At 36.4% G+C, this 19,887-nt stretch overlaps 1 protein-coding gene across 3 annotated transcripts in view; it reads right to left on the bottom strand.

Annotated features, from left to right (window-relative positions):
* The window catches only part of LOC123556812 (la-related protein 1B-like), a 75,363-nt gene that overhangs the window by 15,152 nt on the left and 40,324 nt on the right, over positions 1 to 19,887 (bottom strand). For 2 of the 3 annotated variants that reach the window (XM_045347805.2, XM_053543144.1), the window contains exons 6-14: positions 14,643 to 14,787; positions 11,274 to 11,418; positions 10,642 to 10,870; positions 9,622 to 9,770; positions 7,285 to 7,391; positions 5,865 to 6,120; positions 2,538 to 2,664; positions 1,029 to 1,219; positions 439 to 560 (exon numbers count right to left, since the gene is read on the bottom strand). In XM_045347805.2, the coding sequence (XP_045203740.2) occupies positions 439 to 560; positions 1,029 to 1,219; positions 2,538 to 2,664; positions 5,865 to 6,120; positions 7,285 to 7,391; positions 9,622 to 9,770; positions 10,642 to 10,870; positions 11,274 to 11,418; positions 14,643 to 14,787 (1,471 nt within the window). The remainder of the gene's footprint in view (positions 1 to 438; positions 561 to 1,028; positions 1,220 to 2,537; positions 2,665 to 5,864; positions 6,121 to 7,284; positions 7,392 to 9,621; positions 9,771 to 10,641; positions 10,871 to 11,273; positions 11,419 to 14,642; positions 14,788 to 19,887) is intronic. The other variant, XM_053543143.1, reaches the window with a different exon arrangement.

The following is a 19,887-nucleotide window of genomic DNA, read 5'->3' as shown; positions in this document are numbered from 1 at the left end:
CATATTCCAACCATGCTGACAGCTCACTGCTTTTGTGTCTTATAAACTATCTAGAACATACCTGATAATATAATAATTCCAAGCTGGAACAGTAAGCCTCCATCTGTCTTAGTTAATTTTAGCATTTTTGTTCTAAAGAATTAGTACATATTGAAGGTAGATAGAAGTTTTAGACATAAATTCTTTCGCTAATGGACTGTTTTTCTAAGTATTACAGTAAAACACTGATTGCTCAAGCTGAAGGGAATGAGAAAAGGACCAAGATATCCCAGGTTTCAGTGATCCATACATAATATATACCATACGGGAAATTCCCAGAGACTACATGAATTGCTAAAGACAGCCCAGATGCTGAAGCCAGGGATGCTCAAATGTTTCACTGTAGTATGTTATTTTCTGTATTTCTGTATGTTCAAAGTGAAACAAAACAAACAATACCTGTAAGACGAAGAGTTATTCCTGGATCGTGGAGGACGATGTTCTTTATAGTCCATCACCCAGCCTACATGACCCTCTACCGGAGGGTTGTTACTGTGTTTTGTTTTGCGCTTTCTTGGTGTCTGTAAATATATCACCATTCCAAAAGTTTATTAACATTAAACCGACTTCATTCACCCTATTTAACTAGCCTTTACAGCACCTCAGGACATGAATGTCATTAAGCATTTAACTGTACAATTTAACTGCTATAACTGCTTTATCTTTGTAACAAGCATTCAAATACAGCAGGTGTCTTATTTTAAAACTTAGAAAACAATACTGATGCCCACCATATGGTAACACTGAAAATGCTACACTAGAATCATATTCAGTAAAGCCAGGAATGATGAAACCACTCATATTCGCAATTCAACAACTTCACTTGATTTCTGATGATGAGAACATTCCTGTCCTCATTTAAGATCAGCCCTGAGCCATTTCAGCTATAGTTGAGTAAAGTTAGAGGATACACACAAAGTTTTTAACAAAACCTCAAACTCCGATCAAGGGTGTCACAAAATACTTGGTTAAAAGGTAAGTTTATGTACCTGTGGGTCAGGCGGTTTTGTTGAGTCTTTAGTGACTGGATAAAATCGGACTTTTTCTGAGTCATTGCGCTGTCGAGGTGTACGAGGGCCGTGATCCCTCCTACCTGGAGTGTTAGGTACGTATGTTGGCAGTGATTTTGCAACCACATCTTCTGCTTGTGTGGTTCTCGGACTTGGAACTTTCACAGTTTCTGAAAAAGGAGTTGTCACCTTTATTTCAAATAGTCATTTTTGGTTCCCCTAAATAATGTACTTTTACATAGCAAATAATACTAATAATTGTAATAAAACAAAAGCTGTTCACGTGGATGCTTCTTAAGTATTAAAACATTAGAAAACTGTCTAGGTTCTACATTACATGTTATTTACTTCACTAAAACTTCGATATTTGCTCAGTTTTTAGTACATGCAAAAACATCAAACGAGAAAATGCTTAAACTTAATTTTCGTAAATCATGAAAATAAGCCCTCACATCCCTAATCATTGCTGGTCAAGTGATCTATACCTGTTAGTCCACAGGCCCAGGGTTCCAATCCCAGTCTAGGTACTGGGATGCTGTAGAGTGTCTTTCACTCAGAAGATCCCAAACTGGTTCAATCCAAGAAAAAGAGCTTTACATTGAGCATGTTTAAGAAGCAAAAGATCTATTTACAAAGAGCTAGGGTATCACAACTGAATTCCTAATATATGAATCTGTCTCCAACTTACCTGCACTTGACACTTACCTGATGCTTAACATCAGTGGGTGGGGGATGGACAATAACCTGATTGTGTAACAAAAGTGGGTGGCAGAAAAGCACCAAACTGATGGTGTAACAACAGTTGCTCAAGTGGCACTCAACTGAAGATGCAGAGGCACAATGAAGTGATGGTTTAGCATAGTGGGCAGATGAGGAACGTTAACTTGAAGGGGAAACCTGATCCAGTAACAACAAAAGGTTAAGGGGCATTAAACTGATGGGGTAACAATAGAGGGTAGATGGACATTAAACTGATAGGGTAAAAGAAGACAAAAGAGGACTGAGAGGTCTCAACCTGATCAGTTAACATCAAAGGGTTAAGGGGCATTAAACTGATGGGGTAACAAAAGAGGGTTGAGGGGCATCAACCTGATTAGGTAACAACAGAGGGTTGAAGGGCATCAACTTGGCCAGAGGGTTGAAGGGCACCAACTTGAGTAACAGCAGAGGGTTGAGGGACATTAAACTGATGAGCAAACAAAAGGGGGCTGTGCAGCATCAACCTGATTGGGTAACAACAGAGGGTTGAGGGGCATCAACCTGATCCGGGAACAACAGAGGGTTGAGGGGCATCAACCTGATCCGGGAACAACAGAGGGTTGAGGGGCATCAATCTGATGGAGTAACAAGAAAGGGTTGAGGGGTATTAAACTGATGGGGTAACAATAGAGGGTTGATGGGCATTAAACTGATAGGGTAACAACAGTAGGTGGGGACAGTTTACTCACCAGATGGTGTAACAACAGTATGTGGGGACAGTATACTCACCAGATGGTGTAACAACAGTAGGTGGAGGAGGGGGCACTTCCTGGTTCTCCACCTTGTCCTGCGGTACTATCTGCTCAAATGTCTCTTTTGATATCACATTCACAGTCTTAAATGTCTCGAAATCTTGCTGTAAAGTAACAATGATAGCATATTCATACTCTAGATTGCTCTGTATGTTTTAGTTTCAAGTAAAAATATACGTTCATTAAATTAAGACAACAAAAAATGAGACAAGTCTCAGCAATACAACAAGACAACTCTGAAACATATGCCAACATACCATTTTTGTTTCTTTACCTGATATTTTCAAACAATCCATTGAATACCAAAAACAAGATAAATGTACTGTTATATAGGTGCAGAGTAATTTAATGTACAAACTGCTTACCAAGTATTTCTACATGAAACCACATACAGAATATGTAAAAGCAATATTTAAACTTTTTATTAAACCATAGAAGTATGTTCATAAATACACAGACAAAAATGGCTAGCAATTACTGTCCCTTAAAATACATTTGAGCCGTGCCATGAGAAAACCAACATAGTGGGTTTGCGACCAGCATGGATCCAGACCAGCCTGCGCATCCCCTGTCTGGTCAGGCTCCATGCTGTTCGCTTTAAAAGCCTATTGGAATTGGAGAAACTGTTAGCGAACAGCATGGAGCCTGACCAGACTGTGCGGATGCGCAGGCTGGTCTGGATCCATGCTGGTCGCAAACCCACTATGTTGGTTTTCCCATGGCACGGCTCATTTCTTTATGTTCACATAAGAGTTCACATATAAAACTGCATTCCAGAATTTTCTAAGATAGATTCTTTTTTATCCAAGTTAAATTAAATATTTCATCACTGAGTTTATGTTTGTATTTAAAGTGTTTATGTGAAATACTGCTTTGCTTGATTTCGAAGTTGTTTTTTTTATAAATAAAATAGCATTTAATACTGATCTCTCGTGATTGTAGAAGGAATGGGGCATAAAAAAGTAAGGAAAAATAACTACCTGAAAGCAACTTCTATCCTGCTTTAACATGAACATTAAAATTGGTGCACACTGTCTTACACAATCATACAAACAAGCAATTGACTTTGTTAGAAAAAATGCTTTACTACAAGTTAACTTCTACTAGCCAGTCTTATATTAATTTACTATATCCCCTGTTCTGGCTACGGTGCCAAAGCTCCTTTGTATGTGCTTGACGTAAGGCAATATGCAACAGAAGTGTTATGGTTCTTGACATTCTTACTCACCTATCAATGACAAGTTTCTAAGATTAAGTACTTAAGAAAAGTTAACCTAAACAAAAAATAACCAGCAAATACCTAATTTCCATGTACATTCAAAATGTACAAAAACAGCCATAACTCTGACAATATATTTTGTGAGAGTTATGGTTCTTGGCCTACTTACTCATTTAATGATGATAAACAAGCGTGCAAAGTTTTAAAGCTATAGCTCTGAAGAATTTTTCAGAAAAAGCAGACTGAAAGAAAAATCTTTACCAATGCCAGTGATCAAGAGTAGAAATACCTTGTACATGTTTTCAAAATTTGGAAGAGCTAACAATCAAACAAACACCCCTCCATGATGACCTTTAACTGGCTAGGTAATATTCAGTCTCAAGCTATGACCAAGGCACTTGACGTACTGGCACCACAGTCCTCTAATGTCCTCATTCAATTTGGACAATACCATTTATTATTTGAAGTGGTGTCCGTGCAGGCTGATCTTGGTCTGCACTGGTCGCAAAAGCAGAATCAATTGCCACCAGCAGGCTAAAGGTTAAAGCCATTACGCACATAAGCACATGCACTGTCATTACTGATCAGACACCATTTTTAGACAAAAAGTCACTGTGACCATTACCTCTGGTGCATGGACCAACAAAAAAATAGGCCCAGTTGTTCGAAACTTTAACCAGCTGTTTAAAAACACCTCTGGTTAAATTTTGATTCAAAATTTTAGTCTCGATAGTACACTACTATGATGTTTTGATTTAACTGTAAACACATTTTAGTGTTCATATTCCTTAACGTATATATTTGGTTTCCCCAAGTCTTCTACAATGTCAAAATAAAACCTTAAAAGTCGACTGACTGTCAGCTTAATCAACTGTTAAAATTTCAAACAAATGGGTCCACTGGTGTCACCTAATGACCACAGGATATCATCCTATAAAGCTAGTCATCCAAAGACCCAAGCACTCCCCAGTTACTGATCAGAAATTCTTTCCAGCCCTTGTCCACTGCAACCCTGATATCTAATGTACTCCTCAAAACAACAGAGTGACCTGCTGACCAGAGGAAATCATCTTATGAAGTTTGGTGACCACATGCCCAACTGTTTTCCATTTATTGATCAAACACCATCTTCATTGCTCTACTGGTTCACAAAACAATAGTGACCATGTATACAGGCTAGTGTTCTGTTATTGACCAGAAACTGTTTTCAGTCTTGATCACTGTGACCATGAACTTTGACAAAATCAATGGGTGCCATCTGCTTACCCTATAAAGTTTGACAGCTGTAGACAAAAGCAGTCTCTAGTTACTGGTAAGAAACAAGATGGACAGAAAGATAGACTACCAGTTGACATAAACAAAACAATCTACAATGCAATATATTCTTTCTTCTCCCAATGAAGGCACAAAAAGATTCACAGTGCACAAAATTTTCTTTACTACCATTATTCCATTTCAGGACAATGTCCAACATGACATTACCAAAATAACTCTTTATATCCAGAAACAACTACAAAATAAAAGCTTTAACTTTAAAAGATTTAACTCCATTTACAGCAATATGAAACACAAGTATATAGCTTATCTCTGAATGGTCTCAGAAATGTGCAATGTTTTCTCTTTCCTGAATCAATACTGACAGAAAAACAGCTGGATAACAAGTAGGTGTAACAACATGTATCAGTTTTACTCACTTGGTATTACTGCTGATCTTTTAATATTAATTTAAACGATCACTAGCATTTTGCTGTCGGGTAGCACGCATATTTACCTGGACATCTTACCTCACACCTGTAACAACTTCCTAATCATTTATTTGAAGAAAGTTTCAATTTTTCTTAACTACATGCAGTTAATTCAGCTGGGTGAACAAAATGGCATACCAAAACAACTACTAAAGTATAAATCATATTAACAATACAGACAGCATAATTATCACGATACATTATCAATAAAAAAAAAAAAGCCGGTGTTGGTACATTACAAAAGCACTAGAGAATTAGACTTTGGTTACACACTAGGTTTACACAATCACTAAAGCTGGTAATCCTCCACCTCTAAGGAGACTAGACATACTTAACACACCTGCGAAATCTTTCCTGCAATGGTAGACTGGATACCCACCATCAAATCACTATCATCCCACAGATCTTGCTCATAGTAATACAGTCCATCATTTATAAGCTTTGTCATCTCCGCGGTGATTTTAGATCTTGGTGTGTGATCTCCCGTCCTGTCTCCACCAGGATGTTTACGCATCGCAGGCGGTGTCTGTGTTACTATTAATATCTTGTTGATCTCGCTGTCTGGAATCTCGTAATCGTCTTCTTCATCGTCAGACCTGAAAAAAGTATGTAATTTTCATTTACTTGTTAACTATGTCATTTTTGCCATGAATGCTACTGGCATTGTAAATCAATCACGAATATTTATGAGTCTTGAAAATTATTACAGACTGCCCACCACTTAATAGAAGTACTTATCAACTGGGGCTTTTTTTTTTTACTGTTTTTTGTCCTTTGAGAAACTTTTTGCCCTGCTAATTCAGTTCAATGTCTTTAATTCAGACCAAATTGAATCCCCCATTTGTTGCCAATCTTTCATAATTCCTTTGACTGTACAGTCGACATCGTACTTGCGACCACCTCTATTAAGCGATTTTTGTATTAAACGACCGGTCAAAATCCCTCCCAAAGGTTTTCAGTACATAAATTCATTCCATTAAACGACTTTTGTATTAAACGACTAGCGACCACATTAATGTAGTCCCGACAGGTAAAATATTCGACAAAAGTATCTATTAAGCGACCGGGTACCAAATTTCTACATAGCATTTCTTCATCTGTGTAATTAGCGAGTACGTTTTGCACGTAACTAAATGCAATTAACCTTTGTATCAGTCGAACTGACAAACAATCTAGCCATAATTTTCACGGTTTGTGGACTTGGAAAAATGTTCACGATGTTAAAACAGATTTTTAAACCAAACATATATGTTTATAATAAAAACAGTTACATTAACAGTTGAAAATAACTTTTCTTTATATCTGACTGAAATTCATTAAGAGACCATTCCATTAAGAGACCACTTCTTAGCAGTCCCTTGGGTGGTCTCTTAATACAATGTCGACTGTATTTAAAATTCTAAATAAACCCAAGGTGTACAACTTCACATGCTGAATAACATGTCTCTACCTCAAGTACTTTTTGAGATATGTGTACACAACATTTCAGACCCTTAATGCATATTTTTGACTAAGTTAACAGCATTAATTCTGGTCTTAATGAGTGAAATCCCAATTAAAACACCAGATACACAATCCTATAATGTTTCATCACTAGGTTGAATATGCAAAACACAAATTCTGACAGATGTGCAGACCAACAGACATACAAAGTCAAATCTAAAGTTCTACTGCCTCCAAAATTTAGACAAGCTAAGGATACAGATACCCTCCTAAAAATAGCAATCTGCTCACAACAATGTACAAACTGATAAACTCACCATTCAGTGAAGTTATTTCTACGTCCTACACCCTCCAGCTGCTCTATTTCCTCATCAAACATAAAGTCTAGTTCTTCCTGCTCATCTCCTGTCTGACTTTTGTTCTCCTGCACAATCAAACAATACATGTAAAACTCATTCTTTGAGGGTCATCATTAAAATCAGTCAATTTTCCTTTTGTTTATTCTGTACTAAGAACAATGGAATAAGTAACAGAATACAGAGGCATAAAAGTATTTCAAAAAGAGAAATATTCACAACATTTTTCTACAGGGTCAAATTATTCACGATTAACATAATTACATAATTCTGTTTTACTTCATGACTGTAATTTCAGGATTCTGTGAGCACCTTGGTGCAAGGCCATCAAAACAGGGCTTCTTTACATGAAGAATTCATCCTAGTGAGACTTGGAGCCAGTGGTGAGGGGTAGGGGTGACTATTGAGGCCAATTTTGACTATTGCAATACTATTGATATTGCTTAAAAACTATTGCGATACTATTCTATTGCAGGTTACTATTGCGATACTATTGCAATAGTTATCGGCCATCATATTTTATACAGTAAAGCTACCAACTGGCATTGTTACACAGTGTAAGAGACGACACTGTTTATAATTGCTGTTAACACACATTGAGATGTTTGTATAAATGAAATGAACAGAAATAATTCTAACATTAAATATTTCTTGACTTCCTTAGCTTTGGAACAATAAGTACCGTATTTTGGTGTGTATAGGTCGCGGTAATGTACAGTCCGCATCTAATTTTTGCTCTGGAAATGGTCGGAAAATTTAACTTCTAGCGTATTAGTCGCAGTTAAATTTCGGATTTTTTCCCCAGCAATATTTAATATTTACCGGCAAAAAAGTTATGGCGGCGGCCATATTGATGCCGCGGACTGAATTATTATCAGAACCTGATTGGTGGAAATCGGACTGTGTTATTTTCGTTCCCAACCGTTTCGTACCAACAGTAGTATCGGTAACAGACTACATCAAAGAAAAGCGGCTTTTTGACACTAATTGGCAGCAGACGTCTGTTATCATGCAAGTTTAAGTGTGAATTGTTTGCACAGCAATTATAACACCTTTCCGTGTCATGTAATTAACCGCGTTCTTTTGATTCTGAGTAAAAAGATTAACAAAATATCTGTTTTTGGATTTTTTTCTTTTATTTAAAAATCAAAAGTAAAAAATAATCATTCAAGCTTTTTAATACACTAAGAATTAGTATAAACAATGTTTGGAATGGAGGACGGATCTATCCGGATTTTATCCAACCCGGAGTACATGTCAATGGCGTCCAGTAAAACGAAAGTAGAAACAAACGTAATTCAGACTGCAAAAACATCTTTGAATTAAAGTCATTCGTAATTTTAATAGTCTGTATGGGTTATTTACGATATATTTTATTGAAAGTAACCGCTATTGGTTGAAAAGCCGCCGATATTGATATTTTTTATCCATTTTGTTCGTTCGTAACAGATGCACGTAATTTTGCGAGAGCTACAGTCAGAAAATTGGCCCGAAAAAAAAAAACTGCTGGCAATGTTCTGTCGTATAGGTCGCAGGAACTTTTTCAGGCAGCAAAATGGGTAGAAAAAGTGCGACCTATACACACTAAAATACGGTAAAACAATAAACCTATGCAAGGTATACTCAAACGAATCGGCCATTTTGTTGCGAGTGTCAACATGTTTAATAACCCAAAGCATCGAAAAAGACGAAAATTAACGGATCGGTTTAAGGTGTACCAGCACTAAATGAAGGGCCCTACCGAACAGTTTGCTGTATAATACAAGTATCCTTCTTTCTCCATGTCCATAGTACATTTTCTCATCTAAGATTAACAGGTTATTTAAATATATATAATCAAAGTTTCTAAGAAACTAAATTTATTAATTATCTCCAGACTTCTCAGTCCTTTATGGTAGTTAAATTCCGTGATGGTAATTATTGTAATGGAGACGTAAACATTTTCCGAGGCGCAAATGAAAGCTGGCTCTGTTTCTTGGTTTATAAATTATAAATTATTTCTGTATTTACTAAAATTTCAAAACTATCGAAACTATCGATTGTTGAAGGAACTATCGGCGATTGTTATTGGATCGTGACTTTTCTATCGATGCATGCTATCGGGACACTTAGTATCGCAATGCATCGATAGTTCGATGTATCGTTACACCCCTAGTGAGGGGAACATTCTTTAAGTCTGTGATTGCATAGCCAAACAGAACAAGCAAACTCATAAAGCAGATACATTCTGTATTACCTGTTCTTGAAAAAATAATTCAACAGTCAACCGTATCATAGAAATCACCTGAAAAAACATACCTTTTTCTTCTTTTTCTCTTTCTTTTCTTTGGCTCGCTTTTTAACCTCTGTCCACTCACCCTGCAGTTCAGGTGCACTTGAAGAGAGGACCGGAGCATAGAAATCTTCGAGGCTGTCTCCAGTCTTACCCTCATCATGCTGCTCATTATCTACAGAAACAAAAACACTCCACTATAAACATATACCTTCAGTTCCTGTATATATTCACATTCTACAATCTACTTACTACACAAGAAACAAGCAAATGTCTTCTTTTCAGGTAATGTAACTAGAGCTGCTTTTGAGAAAAGCGCATGTCTCCCACAACTGCCTAATCATCTGAATAGTAGTATATGAGTCATTTATGCACCAAGACCTGAGCGATTTTCGGTAGTTCAAGGGCCGTAATTCTGAAGTGATTTGGATAGTTATCAAACTTGGCCGAGGACTTATTGGCAAACACATTTTGTTCAAGTCTGGTGAAGATCGGATGAGAAATGTTTGACTTAAGAGCGCGGACAAGATTTGTGTCAGACGGACAGACACACAGACAGACAGGAGTAAATTAATATGTCTCCCACCACAGTGGTGTCGGAGACATAATCAAAGTAGTTCTGCATGTTTGATAAACTGGAAGTGATTGTGTAACATCATTTATCCGGAAAACGTAGAATAAAAGCCTGGATTCGGAGTACAGAAATGAAAATCATTTTATGAATTAATGGCAACCCATGAGTAAATTTATTACAATGGAAATGTTGATATTAAAACATGTGACACGTCAAATAATTCAAAATAATAACAGAGATAACACGAAAGTATATCAAAACTTTTAACAATACTCTCAACTAGAACACAAAGGTGAGCAGGATAGCTCTCCATATGCTTTGTATTGTCCAAGCTAAAAACCCCTTGGCTGATAGCAATTATGGAGCCTGCATGAAAATGTGGACGGACAGATGGGTGTTAAAGCGTAATCCTACTGTCCCCTAAACCAGTCTTGGGACTGGTAGGGCACTAATAACTGACCAAACTGCATACCATGATGGGGTTGTAATGTATACATCTTTCCAGGAACAAATTCTGGAACATCTGCATGTAATTTTCCCGGAACAAACTCTGGTACATCAGCATGCAAGGTTGACGAAGCACCAGGCGATGCTGGATTCACTGGTACAGCATCTTCTAAAGGCCATTTATCTGGATCATTCTTCCCTCGTACCCGTGTTCTATCTTCTGATAGCTCCAAGTTCTCACTTTCAGCACATGCCTGAAGCAGAAAACAAGCATGTTGCAGGGACTTCATAATACTACCTCTACGTGATCACTAACAATAACACAGATACAAGTCAATCGATCTGCATTTCATTATGGGTTCCTGACAAAAAATAATTTTCCCAAAATGATGAAACAGTATGGAAACCTCTCTGTATTCAGTGATCATCTAACGGCAGACTGGATACAATTCCAACCAATTTTACTGCCTACTGTGCGACACTTAATACAGTCATAACTATTAACCTGCATTATCTCAAAGAATATGACCAATTAGAAGGTTGAAATTTTCTTAAGCAAGTAAGACATCTGACAATCAAAGTGCAAAATATAAGAGGCAAGATAAAAACTCTTTTACAGTAATGTTTTGCTGTGTTATGTTCCATGTGAGAACTTACTTTAATAATCAAAGCAACATTCTGTGTAAGAGCCTGTACTCTGTGGAAACTTGCTACAAGACTTATTGGAATCCAGCCACCTTTTTGCATCTTACGTCGAAGGAAAAAGTCTCGCTGAAGATTCTCTGTGCTGAAGTAATACTCACTGAAAACATAGGTCACTTCAAAAATTAATTGAGCTTATTAAAGTCTTTTTTAAAAGAAAATCTATGTTAAATATTTTAAAACAATATTCAGCTAGACTGTTTTTCATGAAAAACAAATGTCTCCTACCACTTGACAAGCAGGCATTGCAAATGGCCATAACTCCAGTGAAAATCAATAAACCAATGACATTCACTAACAGGTTTGGAACTGATCATCCACATTTAGCCAAATGGTATATGGCAAGTAGAGTAAACACTGTAAAATACTATCAATCAAGTGCCATAACTACTGAAAATCACTGAACGGAACATGCCAATGTTACTTCTCGAAGTAGTAATATCTAATGATATACAATTCTATTTTTAGATGTGCAGTATGCTGCATTCTTGTTTTGTACCCCAAGCATTGTCTTTATAAATACTGGTTCAATATATGTATCAATATTGTCATCACATGCATATTGCATGCCCTGATGTGAAAAAATAAACTTGAATGATGTAATGCATAACTAGGCCTGGCACAGCGGAAATCTGTCCAATGGTTCAACAGAAGTCGCCAAAATAAAGGGCCATAACTCCTCTGAAAATGGCTGAACCGGAATATGCTCTAGAAATGCAAAACTGAACTTGGCAATGATCACTTTTGTAAAGTTCGATGTAATTCCTCCTGGTAGTGTTGGAACAGCTGCACAGGCAAGGTAAAATATAACAAATCGAGGGCCTAACTCCAATGAAAATCACTGAACCAACTAGAGCTATCACTAAAGGTGATGAATGTATCCCCCGCATGCACTGACACAGTACATTGCAATCTGACGCACACAAGATTGCATAATTATGTGGACTGTATGTATATAGACTATGTATACAGTACATTAACAAAAACAAAGTCCCATAACTATTCAGAATATTTATCTAAAAGAACATAACATGCACCATGCACAACTAGGGTTGGTACTGATCACTTGTGAAGTTTTATTAAATTGTGTGCAAGGGTTCGGAAGATAAGGCGCCCACAAGATTGCATATCCAGACTGTATGTACATAGTATGTTAACAAGAAATAAAGTCCCATAACTCTGTAATTTTTGTTGTTGAAAGAACCTAACATGCCCCATGCACAACTACTGTTGTTACTGATCACTTGTGTGAAGTTTCATTAAATTGTGTCAAGGGGATGAGGAGAAATGGTGCGCACAAGATTGTGTCTATGTATATAGTATGGTAACAAAAAACAAAGTCGCGTAACTCTGCAATTTTTTTTTCTGAAAGAACCTAACATGCCCCATGCACAACTACTATTGATACTAACAAGAGCTGTCCGTAAGACAGCCAAGCTCGACTATTCGAAATATTGTCCCAGAAGCAGGAAAATATTACCCAAAAAGGTTAAATATCAAAAGAGTTTTAAGTTCAAAAGGGGGAATAATTTGACCAAAATGCATATCAGTTATGGGACTTGCTGCTATCAACTAGTTTTATAACCCCGAAGGCACATGTGAAGTTTCAATTCAATATCTGCATTAGTTTTGGAGATAGAAACTTGCATGTAAAACTTTAACCAGAATTTTCAAAGTCCAAAAGGGGGCATAATTTGCCCAAAATACATGCCAGAGTTATGGGCCTTGACCCAGTGAGGTTGGTAATTGATCTAGAAAAAGAAAAAATAAGTTTCAAAACTATATGCCTTTTAGAAATAGCTGTATGTACTTGCATGCAAAACTTTAACCAAAATTTTCTAAGTCTAAAAGGGGGCATAATTTGCTCAAAATACATGTCAGAGTTATGGGACTTGACCCAGAGAGGTTGGTAATTGACCTAGAAAAAGAAAAAATAAGTTTCAAAGCTATATGCCTTTAATTGATGGCTGTATGTACTTGCATGCAAAAACTTAACCAAGGTGTGACGCCTACGCCGACGCCAGGGTGAGTAGAATAGCTAGACTATTCTTCGAATAGTCGAGCTAAAAATAATCTTTTTTTCAAATTGAAGTTTGGTCATATTATGAACATTAGAATATGAGTTTTTGTTTCTAAAATATTTTAAAAATTCCAAATCAAGAAAAAAAGATGCATCGGGAATCGAACCCCGGACAGCCGCGGCAAAATAGACATTTTCCCGTCATCGTAACCAATAGAGCTATCGCGGAATTAGTGAATTACGACTCCAAAATATAGATACTTATAATCGAGACAGTTTACCTGGAGTACAGCGTTACAAACGCTTTTTGATTTTCATAGAAGAAAGTAGTAAAATTAGCAAATTATCATGTGTTTCCGTAACATATAGTTTGTCAGTAATTAAGTTTTAAAGCCTTCTTAAGAAATATAGCATTTATATCCAGATATCTAAAAAAATAAATGTTTTTGTTGTCAAACGATTATTTCAAGTTTCATGAAATTCTACCAGCTTGTTACTGAGAAATGGCTGCAGACGTGGATTTTTCATTAAATCAAGGACAATAACTCTAAGGGAAATTGACCAATCCAAAAAAAAACTTGACAGGCATCATCGCAGTATGTTGGTTCATGTTTATTTCAAGTTTTATGAAATTCTACCTGCTAGTTACTGAGAAATGGCTGTGGATGGACAAAAAAGTGCATTTTTGACTATTTCAGGAGCCATAACTCTGGAAATAAAGGGCGGACCAAGATAAAAACTTGACAGGCATCATCGCAGTATGTTGGTTCATGTTTATTTCAATTTTTATGAAATTCTACCTGCTAGTTACTGAGAAATGGCTGTGGATGGACAAAAATGTGCTTTTTTGACTATTTCAGGGGCCATAACTCTTGAAATAAGGGGCGGACCCTGATAAAAACTTGACGGGCATCATCGCAGTATGTTGGTTCATGTTTATTTCAAGTTTAATGAAATTCTTCCTGTTAGTTACTGAGAAATGGCTGTGGACTGATGTGACAAACGGACAATGCCATTTCAATGCCCCCCTCCCGATTTCATAGCGGGGGGGATAACAACAGTTATCATGTTTAAACTTTGATGTGGAAAGTATATCAACAGTTCAAATCTACTTGTCTTTACCAAAATTTAGTGAGACACCGTTCTATTAAGAGAACATTTTTTTGCCAGTCCCTTGTAAATGTCGTCTTCAAAAAATGTCCACTTATATGTATATTAGGTACTCATCATGATCATGCAACTGTTTTTGTTCAACATTTTTCTAATAGTAAGACAATATCTAGTTCAGCTCAACAAATACTTACATTTGTTTTTTCACATAATCTTTGACTGTGGCATCATCCAGGTAGGGTACATTGAAGAAGACTGCTCCTCCAATACCTCCCAACATTGGACCACCAAGCAACGATGGATCGCTGAAGTCTGGGGCTGCATAGTGCATGTTTGGACCTATAACATAGTTAATGTGTCTGTTGTAAAGGCATGTCAAGAAGGAATCAATGTACTCTCATAATTTACTAATATTTTCAGCTTTAAGCTGTCTGCAATAAAGCAAAAAGAACCTTTCATAAACATTTTCAAAATTTCAGCATACTTGCTGCTATTTACAGGTATCATATCCAAGCAAACTTGTTGTATCTACAGGTAACATACACCAGTATGTCTGTGGTATTTTCAGGTAACATATTCCAGCATGTCTGCTGTATCTAAAAGTAACATATATCTACCATACTTGCTGTTTCTATAGGTAACATACTCCAACATGTCTGTTGTATCTCAGAGTATCAGGATTTCATAGAAACCAAATTCTACACACTGTACTAAATTCCCTAGAATTTTATGAGGTCTCTCTATATACCTGTTTATCATAGACAGCAGAAATAATCCGAAGAAGCTCCCAGTTATTTAAATGAACTGCACAAGGACATTTAAGAAATATCAGGCACTGCATGTTTAAATAGACAAAAATAAATAGAACAAGAGCTGTCTCATAACAACACACTCAAATATTTGAAAGCTAATCAGAGAAATGGATTTTCTATCTAAGAATAGGTATATTATCCGATTCATGCACTACGGAGTTACGGGACTTGATGCTGTGACCTTGCAACATCTGTGTGAAGTTTCAACCAAGTATCTGCATTAATTTAGGAATAGTAAGATCCATGCAAAACTTTAACCTCCATTTTCCAAGTACAAAGCTCCGCCTAAAGGCATAAACCATACATTCTTTCCAAAACAAAATAAGAAATGGCAGTTAAAATCAACATTAAAACAACAATTAATTTTGCAGTGTGGGGGAATGGGGGAGGGAGTGCAGAATGTGGCTGAGTGATACTAAGACACAAATAGCAAGAAACTTAACCGAAAGTATAAAAGGGATCAATGTGACCTTGACCTGTGCACCACTGACCCCAAAATCAATAGGGATCTTCCAAAAGTAGTACTTAAGTCATTATGTAAGGTTTGCAAGCCACAGCTATTATACTTTCAGACTTAGAGCCCCAGAAACAAACAAAGTTACCAGAAATAAAGTCAAGTCCCTGTGACCTTGACCTCGAGTCACTGACCCCAAAACAGACAGGGATCTTCCCTAGTGATACTTAGTCAATGTAAACACTGAAAGCTGTTGCTAGTATACTTAATGATTTACAGTCTGGAAACCATTCTTAGTCTCCAGGACAAAGCGACGTTTGATGTACTGACCCAAAACAATACAGGTCCTTCTTATGTGGTGCTTAGTCATCCTGTAAAGTTTGAAAGCTATTGATGATATACTTAGTAATTTAGAGCCCAGAAACAAAAACAGTACAAAGAATACAGTAAAGTCCCTGTGACCTTGACCTTTCAGCCTCTGAACCCAAAATCAATAGGGATCTTCCTCTAGTGGTATTTAGTCACTGTATCAAGTCTGAAAGCTGTAGCTGTTCCACTTTATAACTAGGAGTCCAGAAACCATTTTCAGTCTCAAGATTACTGTGACCTTGACCTTTGACCTATTCAACCCAAAAACAATAGGGATCTTCCTCCAATAGTGCTTAGTCATCCGGTGAAGTTTGAAAGCTGTAGCTATTATACTTTCTAACGAAGGACATTGCCATTCCGTAGTATGTCAGTTTTTATCAAAACTGGAATATAAAACGGGGCATAACTTTGCCAAAATACAACTCAAAGAGTTATGGGACATGCATCTTTCACCATGTTTTTTTTTCCACCTCGATCACTTGTGTCAAGTTTCAATTCAATATCTACAATGACTTTGAAGAGAGCAACATGTATGCAAAATTCTAAGTCCAAGAAGGGAAATAATTTTGTTAAAACTCATGTTAGAGTTTTGGGAAGTTTTGGGATTTGATGCTGTAATCTTGTGTTATTACTAGGGATGGGAACGAATATTCGAATATGAAAAGCAAATTCCAATATTAGTAAATTATTGTATAGTTTTTTTTTTTTTTTTTTTTTTTGGTTTTTTTTTTTCAAAATAAGTATCGTTGATTTTGGGCAATATAAGCATGCTAATTCTGCAGAATAAAACCGTTTGTTCTGTCATGTTTATTTATCGCGTGTCCAATTAACAAGAAAATAGCAATGCATAATTGGCAGGGGCCACCTTTATGGATTAACAGTTTGCAACAGGCGTAAATGTGTCAGATGCGTGTCAAAAATTGTCAAATTAACAAGAAAATGGCAATGCATAATTAGCAGGGTCATCATTACGGATTAACCGTATCTGATGCCTTTTTATTCTTTGTTCATTTTTATTGGCGCCCGTTTTATGTAACAAATTTTACAATTTTTTTTTTTTTCGAAAACAATACCAAACTTGTAGATATTGTCTATCTTTCTACAATATTTTGTACAACATTTCAGACCGTCCACAGAATCGGTTTTCATCCGAAATAAATTTCGAAGTAGTTTATAATAGAGTAAAGATATAACACATGACTGATGCATAAGATCATGTTGAAGGAGGTTTAAGTCTGCCTTCGTTAAGTTTATCGGCTTTTAACAGGCCGATAGAAAACTTTCAAAATGGCGGCGGTAGTACAACAGCGCGACATGTGCTTAAATTAGACATTCTCGCATACCAGAGGTCTACCGTGGTTCCCCGGATGAACTTCTGGCACATTTCGCCTATATTTGTGGTTTGGTTACATTACAGGTAAAACGTTTCAGCCAATCAGCGTTGTTTCGCGACAAAATGTAGCGAACCAATCAAAATCGTCCGTGAAAAGCGTGACCGCGTCCTTTCATATCGATGCCAACTTACGAGGAATATTATTATTTCTTCAGGTGAATTTCTTAACATCGAATAACAGAAATAAATCTTTATTAATCGCAATCATGGAATATCGCCTTTATCCATCGTTAGCAACTACCTTGCTTATATATTGTTTGAAATTTCAATTCGGCGTGCCAAATAGTGGCGAACATTGATTGGCTGAAACTTCTCCCGTTAGTAATTACGAGTGCGCATGCTCACCAAATAAACGACAGAAATAAATCAGAGGTTCGTCTCAGGATTTTGACGAACATCTGATGGATGAGAATGAAATCAGACAACCTGCTATTTTTAGATAAAGTTGCAACGGTCTAGATTATAATCGATTTGAATTTTTTTTTGTATCATTTTGAAGCTAAACACTGAATTAATTAAGTATGTTCATGATTATACTGACAGAATTGTAAAATAAAACGCTAGGACCGGGTTACCGAAGCAAACATATTTTTAGGCCTTATTACGTACGATGATTCACGATTTTAAACAAGTATATGGCAATCACTTAGTAAAAATTCAAAGCTTCCATTAAAACAAACTGAATATTCGAATATATTCGAATATGGCAAACCGAATAATCGAATACTGATTTCAGTATTCGTTCCCATCCCTAGTTATTACCAGAAAGATGAGTGTGAAAATTTAACATAGTATCTGCAATGGTTAAAACATGGTATTATACTGATTGAAAAAGATAAACCAAAAAAAGTCAAAAAGGGGCATAACTCTTGAAAAACTGCAGGCAGAATTACACATCTTGCCACAAAAAGATTCAAATAGTTGAGCTAAAAAGGAAGATAGATGGACAGACAACTAAATTTACAGACAAATACAAGGAAATCAAGACAGAAAAATGCATAGGAAAAATTTTCTCCATAAACATTTACGCATAATCATCTCATAAGATTAAGAAGGAAACTTCCTTTTTGTCATTCAAGGTTAATGAATAATGCAGGTCACTAATTATTCTCAAGTGTCTAATTTTCGCTCAATTTCATGAACTTAATTCAGTGCAACTTCAAAACACTTGTGAAAGTACAATTCTAAGTGGCTGTAATGTGCAAGCTATATCCTAAAGAACATGCATTTGTCTCAACTTCTTACTAATTTGTTTTAGCTCGACTGTGATGAAAGCTTCAAGCTTGCATACATACTGTCATCAATATTTCAGTTATTTCACACACATATAACATACATTAATAAAGAAAAGAGGTCAAAGGAGCCCTAAGTCGCTTACCTGACCTGGACTATTTGACCTTAAATAAGTATAGGGCACTCTGAATCATGAATGGTAATATCTGTGTTTAGCATATAAAAACATCTGAAAGGTAAAGCACCCTCATTTGAACAAATTCGGGAGAGGATGTTAAAATGATTGTACATACCAAGTTTAATACCCTTTTGAAAAACAAGAAATATCGGTAAAACTAATGGATGCTCCCCAAAATCTGCATATGAAAAGAACAAAAGTGGAAATCACTGACTGGGCACCTCCTCTTGAGAGTGAAGCATCATATGAATTTTTGCTGAATTCAAGGCAGTGGTTGCTGAGAGATACTCCCGACTTAGTTTACTAATGTTCAATAATCAAAGGGCAATCAATCAGTGAAAAATCATCCAGCCTAAACACGAAGATAATGTGCGCATTGCCTCTTGATAGTAAAGCTTCCTATGAAGTATGGCTAAATTCCAAACAATGGTTGCTGAGAAATACTCCGGACAAGAATTGTACTATAATATACTACTGTTGAATAATCAAAGGGCAATAACTCGGTATAAAATCATCAGACCGGAACACAAAGACAATATGCGCATCTCCTCTTGATGATGAACTTTCCTATGAAGTATGGCTAAATTCCAAGATATGGTTGCTCAGAAATAATCTGGACAAGAATTGTACTATAGTATACTATTATTGAATAATCAAAGGGCAATAACTGGGTGAAAAATCATCCGACCAGAACATGAAGATAATATATGCATCTCCTCTTGATAGTGAAGCTTCCTATGCTTCAGGGAACATAAAAATTGACAGAGTGCATTACAATGATGCTACAGACCAAGCTTCATGAAGATCCATCAAGCCATTCATGAGAAGATGTTTAAATGTTTACCTCTACCAGCCCCTAAAAGTTTGATGAAGATCCATCATGCGGTTCAAGTGAAAAAGCTGTTTAAAGCTTTATCTATTTTTAGCTCTAGTGGCCCCTAAAAGGAAGGAAGTGCCCCCCCATATAAACAAATTTGAGACAGGACCTTACAATGATTCA

The sequence above is a fragment of the Mercenaria mercenaria genome, chromosome 5, assembly GCF_021730395.1.
Source record: "Mercenaria mercenaria strain notata chromosome 5, MADL_Memer_1, whole genome shotgun sequence".
Taxonomy (NCBI): Eukaryota; Metazoa; Mollusca; class Bivalvia; order Venerida; family Veneridae; genus Mercenaria; species Mercenaria mercenaria.
The sequence above is the reverse complement of the archived record's forward strand: the minus strand, read 5'-3'. Positions and strand labels throughout refer to the sequence as shown.